Source organism: Girardinichthys multiradiatus, chromosome 12 (assembly GCF_021462225.1).
Source record: "Girardinichthys multiradiatus isolate DD_20200921_A chromosome 12, DD_fGirMul_XY1, whole genome shotgun sequence".
NCBI classification, from domain to species: domain Eukaryota; kingdom Metazoa; phylum Chordata; class Actinopteri; order Cyprinodontiformes; family Goodeidae; genus Girardinichthys; species Girardinichthys multiradiatus.
Genome location: NC_061805.1, coordinates 33,872,199 through 33,887,566, shown reverse-complemented (window position 1 = coordinate 33,887,566; position 15,368 = coordinate 33,872,199). Strand labels below are relative to the sequence as shown.

Below are 15,368 nucleotides of genomic sequence, written 5' to 3'. Positions count from 1 at the left end.
TCTGTGCATTAAGCCTAAAGTATTTTAAATCGTAGCATTTTAATTTTGTGGGGAAGTTGAACAGAAGTATTTTGATTTATAAGAATATTTTTTTTATTACAGCCACCTCCTGGGATGTTTTTTTACCCATCAAACGGTCATCCTCATGAGTTTGATACGTTAAGTTGAGTGATCCCTCAGTCGTCCAGTTGTTCAGTGTGTGATTCTTAGTCTTTTAGTCGTTAATTAAAAACCAGTCTGTGAGTGTGAACTCCAAGTCTTTTCAGAATCTGTGAAGACTGTAAGCCATGTAGTGTGTTCCCAGCTTTTAACATCATTATTATATGCAACAAAGTTTTGTGTTTCTGCCGTGGATCCAGAAAGCAAACAGTCGTGATGATACGATCAGTGAAGTTCATGCATTTGCAGTGTAGAAGCTGACATTCAGAGACAATTCTGATGAGGTCAGCAAAAATGCTAATCAAAGATAGCAAAAACAGAATCAAACAAATAGTAAAAGTAGCTGCCAAATGTGGGACAAGGATTTTCCTCCCTGTTCTTTTGTGACAAAGTGAAAGAATTGAATGTACAGGGTTTCAGAGGTCGCCTCCAATTTGATTGCTACAATTGTCCTGATTCCTTGTCTCTTGACAACCAAGGGAAATTTATCCATTGATAACAGGACTTATGTTTCACTTTGGGACAAAGCACCTGCTGAAGCCATAAATTAAGCTTTGTCTGATTGAAGGTACAGCTGCAATCAGCTCAATAAATGGTCATTTGCAAGCTTCACAGGGACACATATATACTATGGAGGTTAATTTGTCTCAATATTATTCAATCAAACAAAAAACTAATTTCAATTAAAAAAAAACTAATCTCAATCAAAAAATATTAAGTTGTGATCAAAACTTTCAGAGTTGCAATGATGTTTTTTTTTTAAATGGAATATTTTATTTTGGGGAGAAAAAAAATTGTTTGATAAAACTTTTTTTGATTAAAATTACTAATTTTTTCTCACCAAGAGAAAAAAGTTATTTGCAAAACATAAACTTTTATTTGCGCATGTTAAAAATCTTTGGTTACGAGTCTCGCTTTTTTGGTTTTGACGCTCTCTGTTTTTGGTTGAACTCAAATAATTTTGAGTTCTGGAAACATGAACATCCTGGGCGGGGCCTAAAGACGAACGATGTAAGACGTTTCCCTATTGGTTAGCGCTGACTAAAGCAGCAGACTCTGATCCCCTTCACCTCTGAACTTCTGCTCGAACTGCAGGGCTTGTAGCGTCGCTTCAGTGAGGAGACATCAACTGTATAGAAGAAAACTGCGGTCAAGTGAGCCGACAGTCAGAAATACGCGGTCACGCCAGCCGACACCAGCTCTCTCTTAAAGATTAGCGTCGCGCATACAAGGCGCATTACGGTAATGGAGCAGAAAGGACGCCGATCCTGGCAACGGTTGAGAAAATAAGAGGAAAACAGAAAAGTAACCTACAGAACATTTATATTAATTAAATTTTTACAACTTTCACATTCATGTTTTATGTAAAAGAATAAATATGTTATATTTTACTGTACAGTTTTGGAGAAATATTTTGTCAAAATGCTCAACCATTATATGTATTTGTCCCACTTTCAGGAATTTACTTCTCCAAAACCACAATATTCGCTTAACCAACCTCTGAGGCCACCACAGAGCAGCTGTATTTGAACAGAGATTAGATTACACACAGGTGGACTCATCAGGAAACTTCTGAAGGGAATTGGTTGCACCCACTGTAAAAGGGGCTGAATACTTTTGCACACCGCACTTTTCAGTGTTTTTTTTTTGTAAAAAGTTTTTAAATCATATATAATTTTCACTCCACTTCACAATTGTATACCACTTTGTGTTAGTCTATCACATAAAATTCCAATAAAATATATTTTGTGGTTGTATTGTGACTGTGGAAACGTTCAGGGGCTATGAATACCTATATAAGAGTTCAAATCTGATTCTGAACTTTTTAACATCCAACAATATTTATTCTGTTTATTCTGTGTCCTCTCATATTGCGTCTGATAAGACACACAAATTGTTCAGAAAGCCATACAATAAATATTGAATCATACAAATTTACACATATATTCATGATCTGTATATCTTTGTAATGTTCAAATTATTCACAAAGTTATTATAATGTTTCCACAAATGTACTTTTTGTTTTTTTCCATATAGTTTTGTCTCTATTATAGTTATTTATATTATGAACAGCACATGAAGCAACATCATTATTAAATTAACTGAGAAAAAAACCATGAAACTACTGGATTAAATAATATATAAATATAGAAAGTGGTGAAAGTGCAGTTGTGGTAGTTTGGCAGTGTATATAATTTTGTGAACATAAATGTGGTTCATTTTATTTAAAAAGTTGTGTTCAAAATAATAGCAGTTTTTTATTAGATTTTAGTTAATTGAAAAAATAGTTAACAGAACAACTGATTAGCAAAATAATTGTTAGTAGTAGCCCTAATGTCAGGCCACGGAGCTGCTCAATGGTGAATAGCTCAATGGTGAGCGGTCGAGATCACCTCTCACTCCACCTGCCCTGCCTGTCCGCCCTCCAACGCCTTCCATCGCTCGGAAGAATCCGCTCGCAAGGCATGGTGGTCGGTCAGCCCCAGTCTCCATGACTTGCTCACTTCTCCCCAGAACCATCTTCCTTGTCCACAAGTAAGCCTCCTTTCTTTTCCCTACATCTATAGTCAAGATCACCAGCCTGATAGTAATCAACCTCTCTCTCTTTTAGTAAGCCGATCCCAGAAGCCATCCGGCTACGGAGTCCTGTTACTGCCTTTAACACCTTCTCAATAAAATTTTGTCTCTACTCTGTGCTGCTGTTGAGTCTCCTGGTTTCAAGTCATTATGACACCTAATCTGTATTTTCCTTTACAGGCTCAAATACTTACTGTATAAACGGAGATATATGGGGTTGTTTATCATTCCTGTGAATCACAAGACACGTTTTGTAGCTTTATAACCACTGTTTTTGAGACCTGCCTCACATCTGTGTTGCATGGAGTCGACCAATTTCTGGCACCTGTGAAAACAGTACGTCAGCCCAGGATGATTTGACAACATTTCACAGTTCCTCTGAATTTCTTGGCTTTGCCCCAGAAAATAGGTTTTCAATTGGATTGAGGTTCAGGGATTGGACTGGCCCCTCCATAACTTTGATTTGTTAGTCTGGAACCATGACGCTGCTCGCTTGCTGGTGACTCTTGGGCACAAGGCAACATGACCTCTTCGAGTATTTTGATATATGCAAACTTATCCATCATCCCGTGTATGGATAAATGGTACCAACACCTTTTAGTAAGAGAAATATCCCCATATCATGATGCTTGAACCACCAATTATTTAAAAAAATATACCTGAAATTATAAAATGTATTGTTTTCTTTTAACTTATTTTGAGACCTGTTGGGAGTTTTTAATCATTACTGGTCAGAGGTCATGTTATAATTAACATTTCTTTTTAGACTTTTTAGATGTTAACTTCATAGATCAGGTTAACTCAAACTCAAATGACATTTACTGATAATCAATTATTATTAATTATAATAAATATTATAGGGAAAAACATGGGAAGAATGATATTAAACTGAGGGTTCTGTGTACCATTGTACACATGTTGGGGTTTTGAAGTTATACATATTTACATATTAAAGGTTAATTGGGAAAGGCACTACATTTTTTATTTTTTTTTTCAGGTGTGTTTTTTCCCGTAGCAATGAGTTTTTAACTGCGTTTGTGAATAAAACATTCAGTTTTATGGAGCAAGTGTCAGCAGGTAAAGAAAAACAGAGCCGGTGGAAATCCATGCTTACGCTTTACTAAACTGTGGTCTTGGTTTTGCAATCTGTGCGCATGGATTACAAGACTATGCTCTCACTTTCTGCAATCCGTCTGCACGGTTTGATAAACTGTGCGCTCCATTTTGCTACTCAGTTACAACGTTAGCTGTTGCTGTCATTTCAAACGTTTTATCTCAGTGTACCAAAATTAAAGTCATATTCCAAGCTGTGAAGTGTGGCAATTAAAACATGGCAGTGCTTTAAATTTCTAAATGACAACGGATCCACTGAACTTCGCAGGTGTGGGCCATGCATCCAAACTTAGCACAATTTTGGAGTTTCCTTGTTTGCAGATGATGGGGTTATATGGAAAAGGGGAAGGGATTGTGAATTTATAGTCACAAAATGCAAGAGGCAATATTGGAGGTAGAGACATGGGCCTTAAAATGGGAGTTCAGGTTCTCAGTGGCAAAAACTAAAGTAGCTGTATTTACTGAAAGGTTAAAGACAATAAAAGTAAATCTTAAGATGTATGAGGAACAATTAGAGGTAGTGGAATCTTTCAAATATTTAGGGATTTGGTTTGACAAAAAAAAAAACTTACATGGGGGTGTACATGTTGGAAAGATTATTGATAACTCCAAAAACGTTATTAATACAATGAGAGGTTTGAGAGGTAAAGATTGGGGTGCAGATAGATGTGCAATGACAACATTATATATAGCTCTGGTGAGATCAGTTCTGGATTATGGGTGCTTAGTGTATCAATCAGCAGCAGTTTCCCTTCTTAAAAAACTGGATGTAATTCAGTACCAAGCATCGAGGTTATGTTGTGGTACAGCTAAATCTACTTCAGTGACTGAGTTACAAGTAGAGTTGGGAGAGATGCCCTTGAGTCTCAGAAGGGAACAACTGGTGCTGATATATTGGGCTAATTTAAAGGGGCACATGGATGTCCATCCTACAAAGATGGTGCTGCAACCAAGCCAAGAAAAAGCAAAATGTCAGTTCAAACATTTTGGATGGAAGTTTTGGAAAACTGGTAAACAAGGCTGAAGTAGGTCAATTGGATATAAGTCGTACAGTTTCCTTGGCAGCAGTTCCTCCTTGGGTCCTCGGGGAGGCAAACACTGATACCTGTCTGTTACAATTAAAACACAGATCAAGTATAAATAAGCAAGGTGCTATCCATCATATACAGTCCAGATACAGTGCCTTGCGAAAGTACTCGGCTCCCTTGAACTTTTCAACCTCTTTCCACATTTCAGGCTTCAAACATAAAGATATAAAATTCAACTTTTTTGTGAAGAATCAACAAGTGGGACACAATTGTGAAGTGGAATGAAATTTATTGGATGTGTCAAACTTCTTTAACAAATAAAAAACTGAAAAGTGGGACGTGCAACATTATTCAGCCCCCATTGCGTTAATACTTTTTAGCGGCACCCTTTGCTGCAATTACAGCTGCAAGTCACTTGGGGTTTGTCTCTATCAGTTTTGCACATCGAGAGACTGAAATTCTTGCCCATTCTTCCTTGCAAAACAGCTGGAGCTCAGTGAGGTTGGATGGAGAGCGTTCATGAACAGCAGTCTTCAGCTCTTTCCACAGATTCTCGATTGGATTCAGGTCTGGACTTTGACTTGGCCATTCCAACACCTGAATACATTTATCTGTGAACCATTCCATTGTAGATTTGGCTTTATGTTTTGGATCATTGTCTTGTTGGAAGATAAATCTCCATCCCAGTCTCAGGTCTCTTGCAGACTCCAACAGGTTGTCTTCCAGAATGGTCCTGTATTTGGACCCATCCATCTTCCCATCAATTTTGACCATCTTCCCTGTCCCTGCTGATGAAAAGCAGGCCCAAACCATGATGCTGCCACCACCATGTTTGACAGTGGGGATGGTGTGTTCAGGGTGATGAGCTGTGTTGCTTTTATGCCAACCATATCGTTTTGCATTGGGGCCAAACAGTTCGATTTTGGTTTCATCTGACCAGAGCACCTTCTTCCACATGTTTGGTGTGTCTCCCAGGTGGCTTGTGGCAAACTTTAAACGAGACTTTTTATGGATATCTTTGAGAAATGGCTTTTTTCTTGCCACTCTTCCATAAAGGCCAGATTTTGCAGTGTACGACTGATTGTTGTCCTATGAACAGACTCTCCCACCTCAGCTGTAGATCTCTGCAGTTCATCCAGAGTGATCATGGGCCTCTTGGCTGCATCTCTGATCAGTCTTCTCCTTGTTCGAGATGAAAGTTTAGAGGGACGGCCGGGTCTTGGTAGATTTGCAGTGGTCTGATACTCCTTCCATTTCAATATGATTGCTTGCACAGTGCTCCTTGAGATGTTTAAAGCTTGAGAAATCTTTTTGTATCCAAATCCGGCTTTAAACTTCTCCACAACATTATCTTGGACCTGCCTGGTGTGTTCCTTGGTCTTCATGATGCTCTCTGCGCTTTGAACAGAACCCAGAGACTATCACAGAGCAGTTTCTTATAAAATCTGAAATGTATAGTCGAATATAGGTTTGCCATTCTGGTTCACACTCCAATTCAGAAGGTGGCGGTAATGCACACTGAACGTTGTTTGCCAACCACCAATAAAAAATAAGAAGATCAGCTCGCGTCTTTTTAAGTACGTCGAGGCTCTGTTTTCTGCAGCCTGTTAATATTTACAATAGATTTAAAAGGATACTCTTGAATGCATTCCCAGTCCAGACGTTTTGTATTTCAGGTTTATTTTTCTGCTACCGTTGAAGTTCTGTTACTAATGTTGATAAAAACCTCTTGAGTTTTTGGGTCTGTTAGCATAGTTAGCGTTGTTTTATCTTCTGAAGTAAATATTTGTGTCTCTGCAGCAACAATGCCTTCAGCTCAGTCTCTGAGAGAGTTTATCAGGGAGCGACTGATCGCCGCTGCTGAAGAAATATTCACCGAGGTTGATAAAACCATCGTCCTCTATGAGGAAGAGCTGGATCGTCTCAGACTGCTAAATATCAGCTGGAAACCCCAAATAAAGCTACAGAAAATAGGTATGAACCTTTAGCGGTGCTGATGTTGTTTTAATGAACAAAGAGCTGCAGGAATGTCTTTTTTAAATGGTAGTTTTGGAGCTTAGTTACAAAACCAAAGTGAAATAGGTCGAGTAAACAGTGTTTTTATGGAGGTTACGAAAACAAGCAAATCTCAGCTCAATTAGAAACCAAATGTCGGAGTCAAATAAATAGTTTGATGTAAACCATTTTCCTACAAATCAAGCAGCCATTTCACTGGGTTTGTCAACAATATTTTCAAACCAATGTAATGTGGGGAAAATAAACATGTTAAATACCAGAGACCAGATGGAAAAGCAATATAAATATAAAAGAGCATGATCTGATAAGGGAAAAGTCACATCTTGGTGTCCATCTTATGCTACAAGAGTTTTGGGGGGAAAAAAGGCTACTGGTTTAATCAACTTACTTTATTCTACTATTTCATATGTCTTTTTTGACCTATAACTGCTTTTATGAGAAAATCCCCTCTAGTTTAATATTTTGACGTACAAATGAAAATGTTAGACATGCTGATGTTAGGTCTCTCAAATATAGTCCTGATATCTTTTTTTATTTTAAATTTTTTTATCGTGTCCTGTGCAGCAGAGTAGCACTTAGATAACTGCTATAACTTCATTAAATTGCTTTGGGAGATTGCTTTGGGATTATTTCAAATGAAATGGGCACGGAGACACCTATGCACCGGCAGGGAGAGACATCAGCCACCAGCAGGGAGTGTGACGGGGGGGGCTAAGATGATCCAGGAGAGGGGGAGACTAAAACCCAATCTGACAGAAAAACAGGCACACACAGTCACAATAACACTTTCCCACCCTTATGCATACACATACAAACACTCACACAAAACACGAAGACACACAAGAATGGATGCCGCACACTCTCTGTTGAGCACTGATGCGCGTTTCCACCATTTTTGAGAACCAATCATGAGTCATCAACAGTGGGCGTTACATAGCGTGATAGCAAGACAACGCAGCTTGTTGAGCTGTGCGCAATGTTCCTTCTGATGCAAAAAGAGAGTATCCATAAACTACAGTTAATATGGAAAACGGAGACGGAGGCTTTGTGCAAAAACAATGGTATGTACAATGTTTTTAATTGCATATGTTCATTATCCGCGGGTGTAATGGAAACAAGTATTTATGCAATGTGTGTTTAGTGTGTTTTTGCAAAGCTAAAAATAATATTTATATGATTCGTTCTTCATCTTGGCTGCTGTACTTGCTGGTTCTATTGTCTGTGGCTTTGACCCACCCAGGGGTTACATTATGGTTTCTGCTTAAGAACCGAGCATTCTGCAGTGCCTGAGTTGAACCAGATGTCGCGCTCTAAGATCTCTTTTTGTTGATGGAAACTTACATTACCGGTTCACCCCAAAGGGATCCACCTGGTCCAAACTAGCAAGCCAGCCACAGTCACCCCAGGATGAAACGGTCCCAACCCCAATTAACTCCTGTCTCAACCCGTGAACCCCAACACGAATTTCCCCACGGTGCCATCCCCAAACCACGACATATAAATCAAACACATGTCCCCGAACACAAATGCCATGAATCCCCTCCCCACAAGGGCACAGTCCCATAAAAGAGCTCCATTTTCAAAAAGCTGATAAAGAAACATCCACTCAGCACGAGCCCTGCTCACAGCTCCAGCTTCTAGGGTCGCCGCTGCGGTGCGATGGCAAGGCAACAGACCTGCGTGACGCCATCACACGCGAGTGCAACAGAGTAGACACCAAAGAGCCCCTACCTGACACCAGGACTGTATCAACTCACCCGGCAAGCAGTCCTCAGCAGGCAGAACACCATAGGGCGTGTTCTTAGGGGGGGCAGGTAGGGGCACAAATTGTAAAAGGGTGGCACCCTAAAACTGTAGTCAAAGATCCAAAGTCTAAGCTATTATATTTTTGTTCTGTTATGTTTCTGTTTTTATATTACTGACCTCTGAACCTTCATTTGCCGTCTCTTAAACTGATGCCTCCTGCAAATGCCTATCTTAAACCAGAAGGTTGCAGTGGTAAAGCTTGGGCTTAAAATGATTAAAATACTTTATGGCTTAGTTTACATAAAGAAGCTTAATTAAAAAGATATATTTGTTATTCTTTCATTTAAATAGGCTTTTAACTTTTTACAGTTATTCCACTTAAAGCATTTCTCTTGAAAAAGTTACCGTTGCATACCGGTGATTCTTCAGCACCAACTGAATGTAAGACAAACACAAGGTCTTCGGTCAAGATGGCAATGTTGTGCATGGCCTGCAGTCTACCTCTGCGTAGACTTTTTGTTTGTTTTGTTGTTTTTTTCGAGTTTTATCTGGAATGTGTCATCTCTACTGGCTAATGAACGGCAGTTCCTTTTAAATATACGTGCTGTAGTAGAAAAACTACCAGCTCACAGGCTTAATGGACATTATAAGACACCTCCTTCACCACTTGGCGTTGGTACCTCTGTTCCTTCAGCGCCCTCTCGGCGTGTTTCTCCGCCGCGGTCGGCGCCACCGTAGGCGAGGGAAAAGAGGTGGACTTATTGTAAAACTTTAGGCGAACATTGGTCTGCTGTGTCACCAGTCAGGTAAGATTCTACGTGAAAACAGCGATCTCATTGTGCATCGCCCTATGGAATACTGCAATCGCTGGCTGCGCCTCACTGATGCAGACACTGGCTGCAAACCTCCTCACCAAAGGCGCTCAAAGATCCCTAGGTGGGGCCGTGTGCTGGAGAATCTCCTCCCTTGGGCCGTGTCCTCTGACTGGGCAGCCCGAGCTCTATTCACATGGCTCTGTTCAACACCAGATCACTTGCGAACAAAATGTTTATCCTTAATGATTACTTTGGTTCTCACTATTTGGACTTTCTGATGTTGACGGACATATGAAACCAGGTGACAACAGTGCCTATTCGGAACTCCTCCCACCTCCCTACTCTTTCTTCAGCTCCCCACGTTTGGCTGGTTGTGGTGGCGGCATTGTTACCATTTATAAACACCAATTTAAATGCAGGCTTCTGCCTTCAGACACTTACTCCTCTTTTGAACTACAGGTTTTTGTGGTTGATTTCTCCGATCCTGGTTTATTTGCTGTAGTTTACCGTTCACCAAGACTTAATAAGGATTTTATCCAAGAATTGTCTGAATTTCTTGCTGATTTCACTCCAAAATTTGACAATCTTATTTGTGGGGATTTTAATGACCATATTTGCTGCCTGAATGACCTACAGGCTATTGAGTTCTCGAGGCTTCTGGCATCTTTTAATCTGACACAGTAAACGGACCAATTCATAATTTTGGGCACACCCTGGATCTTGTTTTCACACATGGACTTTCTATCACTTGCTGTGAGATCTCTGAGGCGTCTGTCTCAGAAATCATTTTTTAATTTGCAGCTCCCTCTCCAGCCAGTAGACCATTGGTAGTGGCCTGTCAACGTCGCATCCTCACCTCTGCTGCAGCTGAAGAGTTTGCAAACACTTTTATGGATTCACAGTTTGTTAAATCAATTGGTCTATATACCACATTATGTCCTAACAACTTCCTCTCTTTTTTCAATGACACCTGTTGAGAGATCCTAGATTCCATTGCCCCTGTTAGGGCCAAGCATCTTAAACCTAAAGCTGAGCCTTGGTTACGTAACAGTAATGTACGTGACCTCAGGAGGAAATGCACAAAACCTGAAGGACTGTGAAAGGACAAATTGCATGCATCTCTGGTTTTATTAATGAACAGTCTTGCTCACTACCAGAGATCCGTTAAAGAGGCAAAAACCCTAGGGCAAAGGCTCTAATAATAGCCTTTGCCCTAGGGTGTTATTTAACACAACTAACTGTCTTGAATCCATCTACATCTGTGTTGTTAGATGCTTTGGCTACTACCTGTGAGAATTGTCTTTCTTTTTTTCTTGGAAATGTAGCATCTGTTAGACAGGCTTCTGTTTCTTCTACTAATGTAGTTTTCTCTGCTTCTGCCGGTTCTGCTGTATTCGAGCAGTTCGAATCAGTATCTTTTTCTTCACTGAGCAAAATTGTGCAACGCATGAAAACTACAAATTGCCCTCTTGATTTTTTTCTAACAAAGTTATTGAAAGAAGTTTTTATGACCATAGGTCCTTCCATTTTGTCCTAATTCCTGTTTAAATTCAGAGATTGTGCCTGCTCACTTCAAACATGTTGTGAGGCCTCTTCTTAAGAAACCCCACCTTGACCCCCTGATTTTATCTAATTTTAGGCTAATTTTCCACTTGCCATTCTTATCTAAGGTTTTAGAGAAAATGTTTTTATCCAGCTACAAACATTTTTAAAAGAAAATGAGATCATTTAGAAATTCCAGTCTGGCTTTAGATTGCGACATAGCACAGAGTCTGCCTTATTATTGCTATGCCTGTCGATGAAAGTGTCCAGTTGTCCTGGTGCTGCTTGATCTCACAGCAGCCTTTGATACTGTGGACCACTCTGTTCTCTTTTCTTGTCTAAACAACTATGTTGGCGTCCGTGGCTCAGGTCTCAAGTGGTTCACATCTTATCTTACTGATAGAACTTTCTCAGTTGTGATTAACGACTTCGCATCCTCTAGCGTGCCTCTGTCGTGTGGGATGCCACTGGGCTTCATCCTTGGCCTCCTTCTTTTCTCCCTCTATATGCTGCCACTCTGAGCGTTTATCACAAGGCACCACCTGTCTTTCCATTGTTACGCAGATGACACAGATGACATCCAGATCTGTCCCTAAAACCAAGTTACAGTAACTCACAACATTGCCATTTTGACTGCATTTCTGCAGTTAAACAATGGTTAAGCCAAAATTTCTTGTTTTTAAATGTACAATAGACTGATTATATTCTATTCAGTAATAATGCCACCGTTGATGTTAGTGCTTTGAATTTTAATTTCAGCAATACTGTTAAAAATTTGGGAGTGATTTTTGATAAGGATTTTAAGTTTAGTAATCAAATTAATTCAGTAGTCAAGTCAAGCTTTTACCATCTATGTATTTTGTCCAAAGTTATGCCTTTTTTAAACCACTCAGACCTTGAGACAGCTATACACGCTTTTATCAGTTCAAGAATTGACTACTGTAATGCTCTTTATGTTAGTGTCAGTCAGTTGTTACTCAGTTGTCTGCAACTAGTCCAAAATGCAGCTGCCTGGCTTCTTACGGGTACCGCCAAAAGAGAGCACCTCACTCCTGTTTTATTTTGTTTACATTGGCTTTCTGTCCATTTTAGAATAGATTTTAAACTTCTACTGTTTATTTTTAAAGTTTTAAATGGTTTGGCCCCATCTTATTTATCTGATTTGTTGTGTCTTTGTGTGCGTGGTAGATCCCTGAGGTTTTTGTCGCAGTTTTTATTAAATGGACCAAGTACTAACCATGTGCATTGGGGTGACAGGGCATTCTCAGTAGCAGCTCCTAGACTGTGGAGCCAGCTCCCTGCGGACCTACACTCTATCTCGGACCTGAGCTGTTTTAAATCAAAACCTAAAACTATTATTTAGAAAGGCTTTTAATGGCCAGGTTGGTGCTACATTGTTCCATCATTTGTATTGTTTTACTGCGGTTTCTGTTGTTGGTTGTTTGCTAATTTACCTTTTATGAAAATTTTATCTTTTAATGAATGCTTTGTAAAGCACTTTGGTTGCCTAGTCAGCGGTTTTGAAAGGGCTGTACAAATAAATAATAACAAAACAGGTGGGACTTAAGGCGGGAAAGCCAATCAGCAGCCGGTGTCTGGCTTCAACAGGAGATTGAGGGGAGAAGGAACGGGATGGAGGGGAGAAATACTGCAAGCGTAATACAGAGGAAAGAGACTGGAAGCCTAGTGGGAAAAGTGAGGGTGTTCAATCGTCTCGGAAGGAAAAGCGACGTCCACACTCGGCATCCTGTTGTAGGCGGTTGCTGTGCATGGTAATAAATTCAGCTCATGGCAATGGCAACACACCACGAGCTCCAGTCCACCCATTATAATGAAAGTAAACCAGCGCCTAAGCCAGCTGGGAACTGCACCCGTCCCAACCGCAAACTGCCAGCTGCCTCAGCGCAGGCACAGGACGCACAGCACCACCCACCCAACCGCAGCCCGGTGCCAGGCAGGGGCCCAGAGCTGCGGAGGAAGCCTCCACAGTGCACCAAAGACTGGCAACCCCACACCACAACCCCAGGGCTGCCCCGGCATGCCAGTCACCCCACCCCCCGAATGGGAAATTCGGCGGCCGCTGCAGGCACCCTGCACAACCCCACAGCCGGCACAGGGTGCCACCCCACACTCCCCACCCTGAACCCTTAATGTCTACATACACCTTAACATCTACAGGTTTGTGCAGGCACATGAGGTGAGACTAATTAAATAGATCCATCTCTGGATGTCATTAGGTGTGCCCACCCCATTGAGCTACTATATGTGTGTGTCAGGAAAAAGTTATAAGGATGAAGTCCTAATATCTAAACCAACATTTTACTAAGGGAGACGTCAGAGTTTCATCTGCTGTTAAAGAGCTTTGGTCTAAGTACGCAATAATTTGCTTTTACAAAAACAGTTAAAGCTGACCTCTGTAGTCAGACTGAAGCCCAGGTAATGGAGGATTCTATTTATGTTAAAATGTTTATTTAAGCATGTGTCATATGTAATTAAAGCTAAAAGATGGGTCAGACATTTTTTTTATTTCCAAAAACAGCCCAGTATATGATTTTACACTCTCCAAACAGCATTAGCTCAATTAAAAGATAAAAATGAATTGTTCTTTTTTGATTCTGAAAATAATCAGCTTTTTCTTTTCCCCCTTTTGCCTGACAGACCATCCAGAGCATTATGTCTGGAGGGAGAGGAACTCTAACTTAAACCTGGAGGGACCAGAACCTCAGCAAAAGAAAGAAAATCAGGGTGAATTTAAACCTCAACAGATAAAAGAAGAGCAGGAGGAAACAGAAGCTGAACCAGGACAATTGGGACCAGAACCTCTTCAGGGAAAGGATGAACAGGAGGAACTCTATATCAGTCTGGAAAAAGAACAGCTTGATCTGAATCAGGAGACTGGTAAATATACAGTAAATCCTACATATGAGGAAAGAGACCTGGAACCACAACCAAACAGGGACTCTATCCTCATCCAGATCTCTTCAGAACCTGAGAACCAAAACCAAGAAAATAACCATCATGAGGAGCCAGGATCAAGTAGATATGAACAGAAAAAATCCAAGAGGTGTCTGGATATCAGAAGAAAAAAAGATAATTTAGACAAACCAAATGTGAAAAGGAAGGAGAAAAGCCACAATGAGAAACTGTCTTGTAAAGTTTGTGGTAAAGTTTTATCTCGGGGTTATTTGAAAGATCATATGAGAACTCACACAGGCGAGAAGCCTTTCTCATGTAAAATCTGTAAAAGAAGTTTCAGTCTAAGACGGATTTTGACTGCTCATATGAAAACTCACACAGGTGAGAAGCCTTTCTCATGTATGATTTGTAGAAGAAGTTTTCATCGACGTGATCATTTGACTGCTCATATGAGAACTCACACAGGTGAGAGGCCTTTCTCATGTATGGTCTGTAAGAGAAGTTTTCATCGAAAGGGTCATTTGACTGTTCATATGAGAATTCACACAGGTGAGAAGCCTTTTTCATGTATGGTCTGTAAAAAATGTTTTTGTAGAAGTGATAATTTGACTGCTCATATGAGAACTCACACTGGTGAGAAGCCTTTCTCATGTACAATCTGTAAGAGGAGTTTTCATCAAAGTGAACATTTGACTGCTCACATGAGAATTCACACAGATGAGAAGCCTTTCTCATGTATGATATGTAAGAGGAGTTTTCATCAAAGTGAAAATTTGACTGCTCACATGAGAACTCACACAGATGAGAAGCCTTTCTCATGTAAAACTTGTGGAAAAAAATTTACCAGGCGATTCTGGTTGAAAAATCACATTAGAACTCACTCAGTCGAGAAAGCTTTGTGATATGGGAAATGAGGAAAAAGTTAAAATAAATTTTCCTCACCACATGAAAAGTGAGAAATGTGGGAATCCTTTCTCATGTTCAAGGAGGCCATTTGACGCTGTGAGACTAGCTTTATTTATTTGAAATTTTTGGGACAGATTCTGTCTTTTGTTACATCAGTCACTCCCGAAATATTTGTCTGATCCATGGATAAAGTCCATGCTTCTGTCTGACTTGTCTTCTTTCTGAGCCTCTCTTTGCATATCTCCCAAATTGTAAATTATGGATCTGGTCAGCTGGTCTCTCAACGCAATTGATCAAATTTTCTCGACGGGAAGACAGGGTAAGGGGAGACCCTCTTGTCCAGACGGGACATTCCTCTCCGGATGCACAATGGACTCCTGGCAGAAGTCAAGGATTGTATGTCAGATAATGATATCAGTTGAGGATGTGGAAGATGTGTACATAATTGGATTTCTGATAACAGGATTTCTGCTTTTCGGAGTTTGCGGTTACCTGGCATATTGGGAAAACGGCGCCAGCAGTTCTGGCCATTGCAAGGCTGCCTGGTTTA

At 40.3% G+C, this 15,368-nt stretch overlaps 1 protein-coding gene across 4 annotated transcripts; it reads left to right on the top strand.

Annotated features, from left to right (window-relative positions):
• The first annotated feature begins 6,395 nt into the window (after positions 1-6,395).
• LOC124878246 (oocyte zinc finger protein XlCOF6.1-like) lies at positions 6,396-15,022 on the top strand. Of its 4 annotated transcripts, none has more exons than XM_047382109.1 (3): positions 6,396-6,454; positions 6,678-6,851; positions 13,655-15,022. In XM_047382109.1, the coding sequence occupies exons 2-3, from the start codon at positions 6,683-6,685 to the stop codon at positions 14,812-14,814; spliced, it is 1,329 nt and encodes a 442-aa protein (XP_047238065.1). In that variant the 5' UTR covers positions 6,396-6,454; positions 6,678-6,682; the 3' UTR covers positions 14,815-15,022. The 4 variants fall into 4 exon arrangements, with proteins under 4 accessions (XP_047238065.1, XP_047238066.1, XP_047238067.1 ...); XM_047382110.1 differs by lacking the exon at positions 6,396-6,454 and adding an exon at positions 6,476-6,553; XM_047382111.1 differs by lacking the exons at positions 6,396-6,454; positions 6,678-6,851 and adding an exon at positions 6,872-7,954.
• Positions 15,023-15,368: the final 346 nt, after the last annotated feature.

Bases quoted from the DNA above. Each gene is read 5' to 3' on its own strand.
- LOC124878246 (XM_047382109.1), top strand. From the start codon at position 6,683: ATGCCTTCAGCTCAGTCTCTGAGAGAGTTTATCAGGGAGCGACTGATC. The intron at 6,852-13,654 runs GTATGAACCTTT...TTTGCCTGACAG, and splicing joins AATAAAGCTACAGAAAATAG to ACCATCCAGAGCATTATGTC.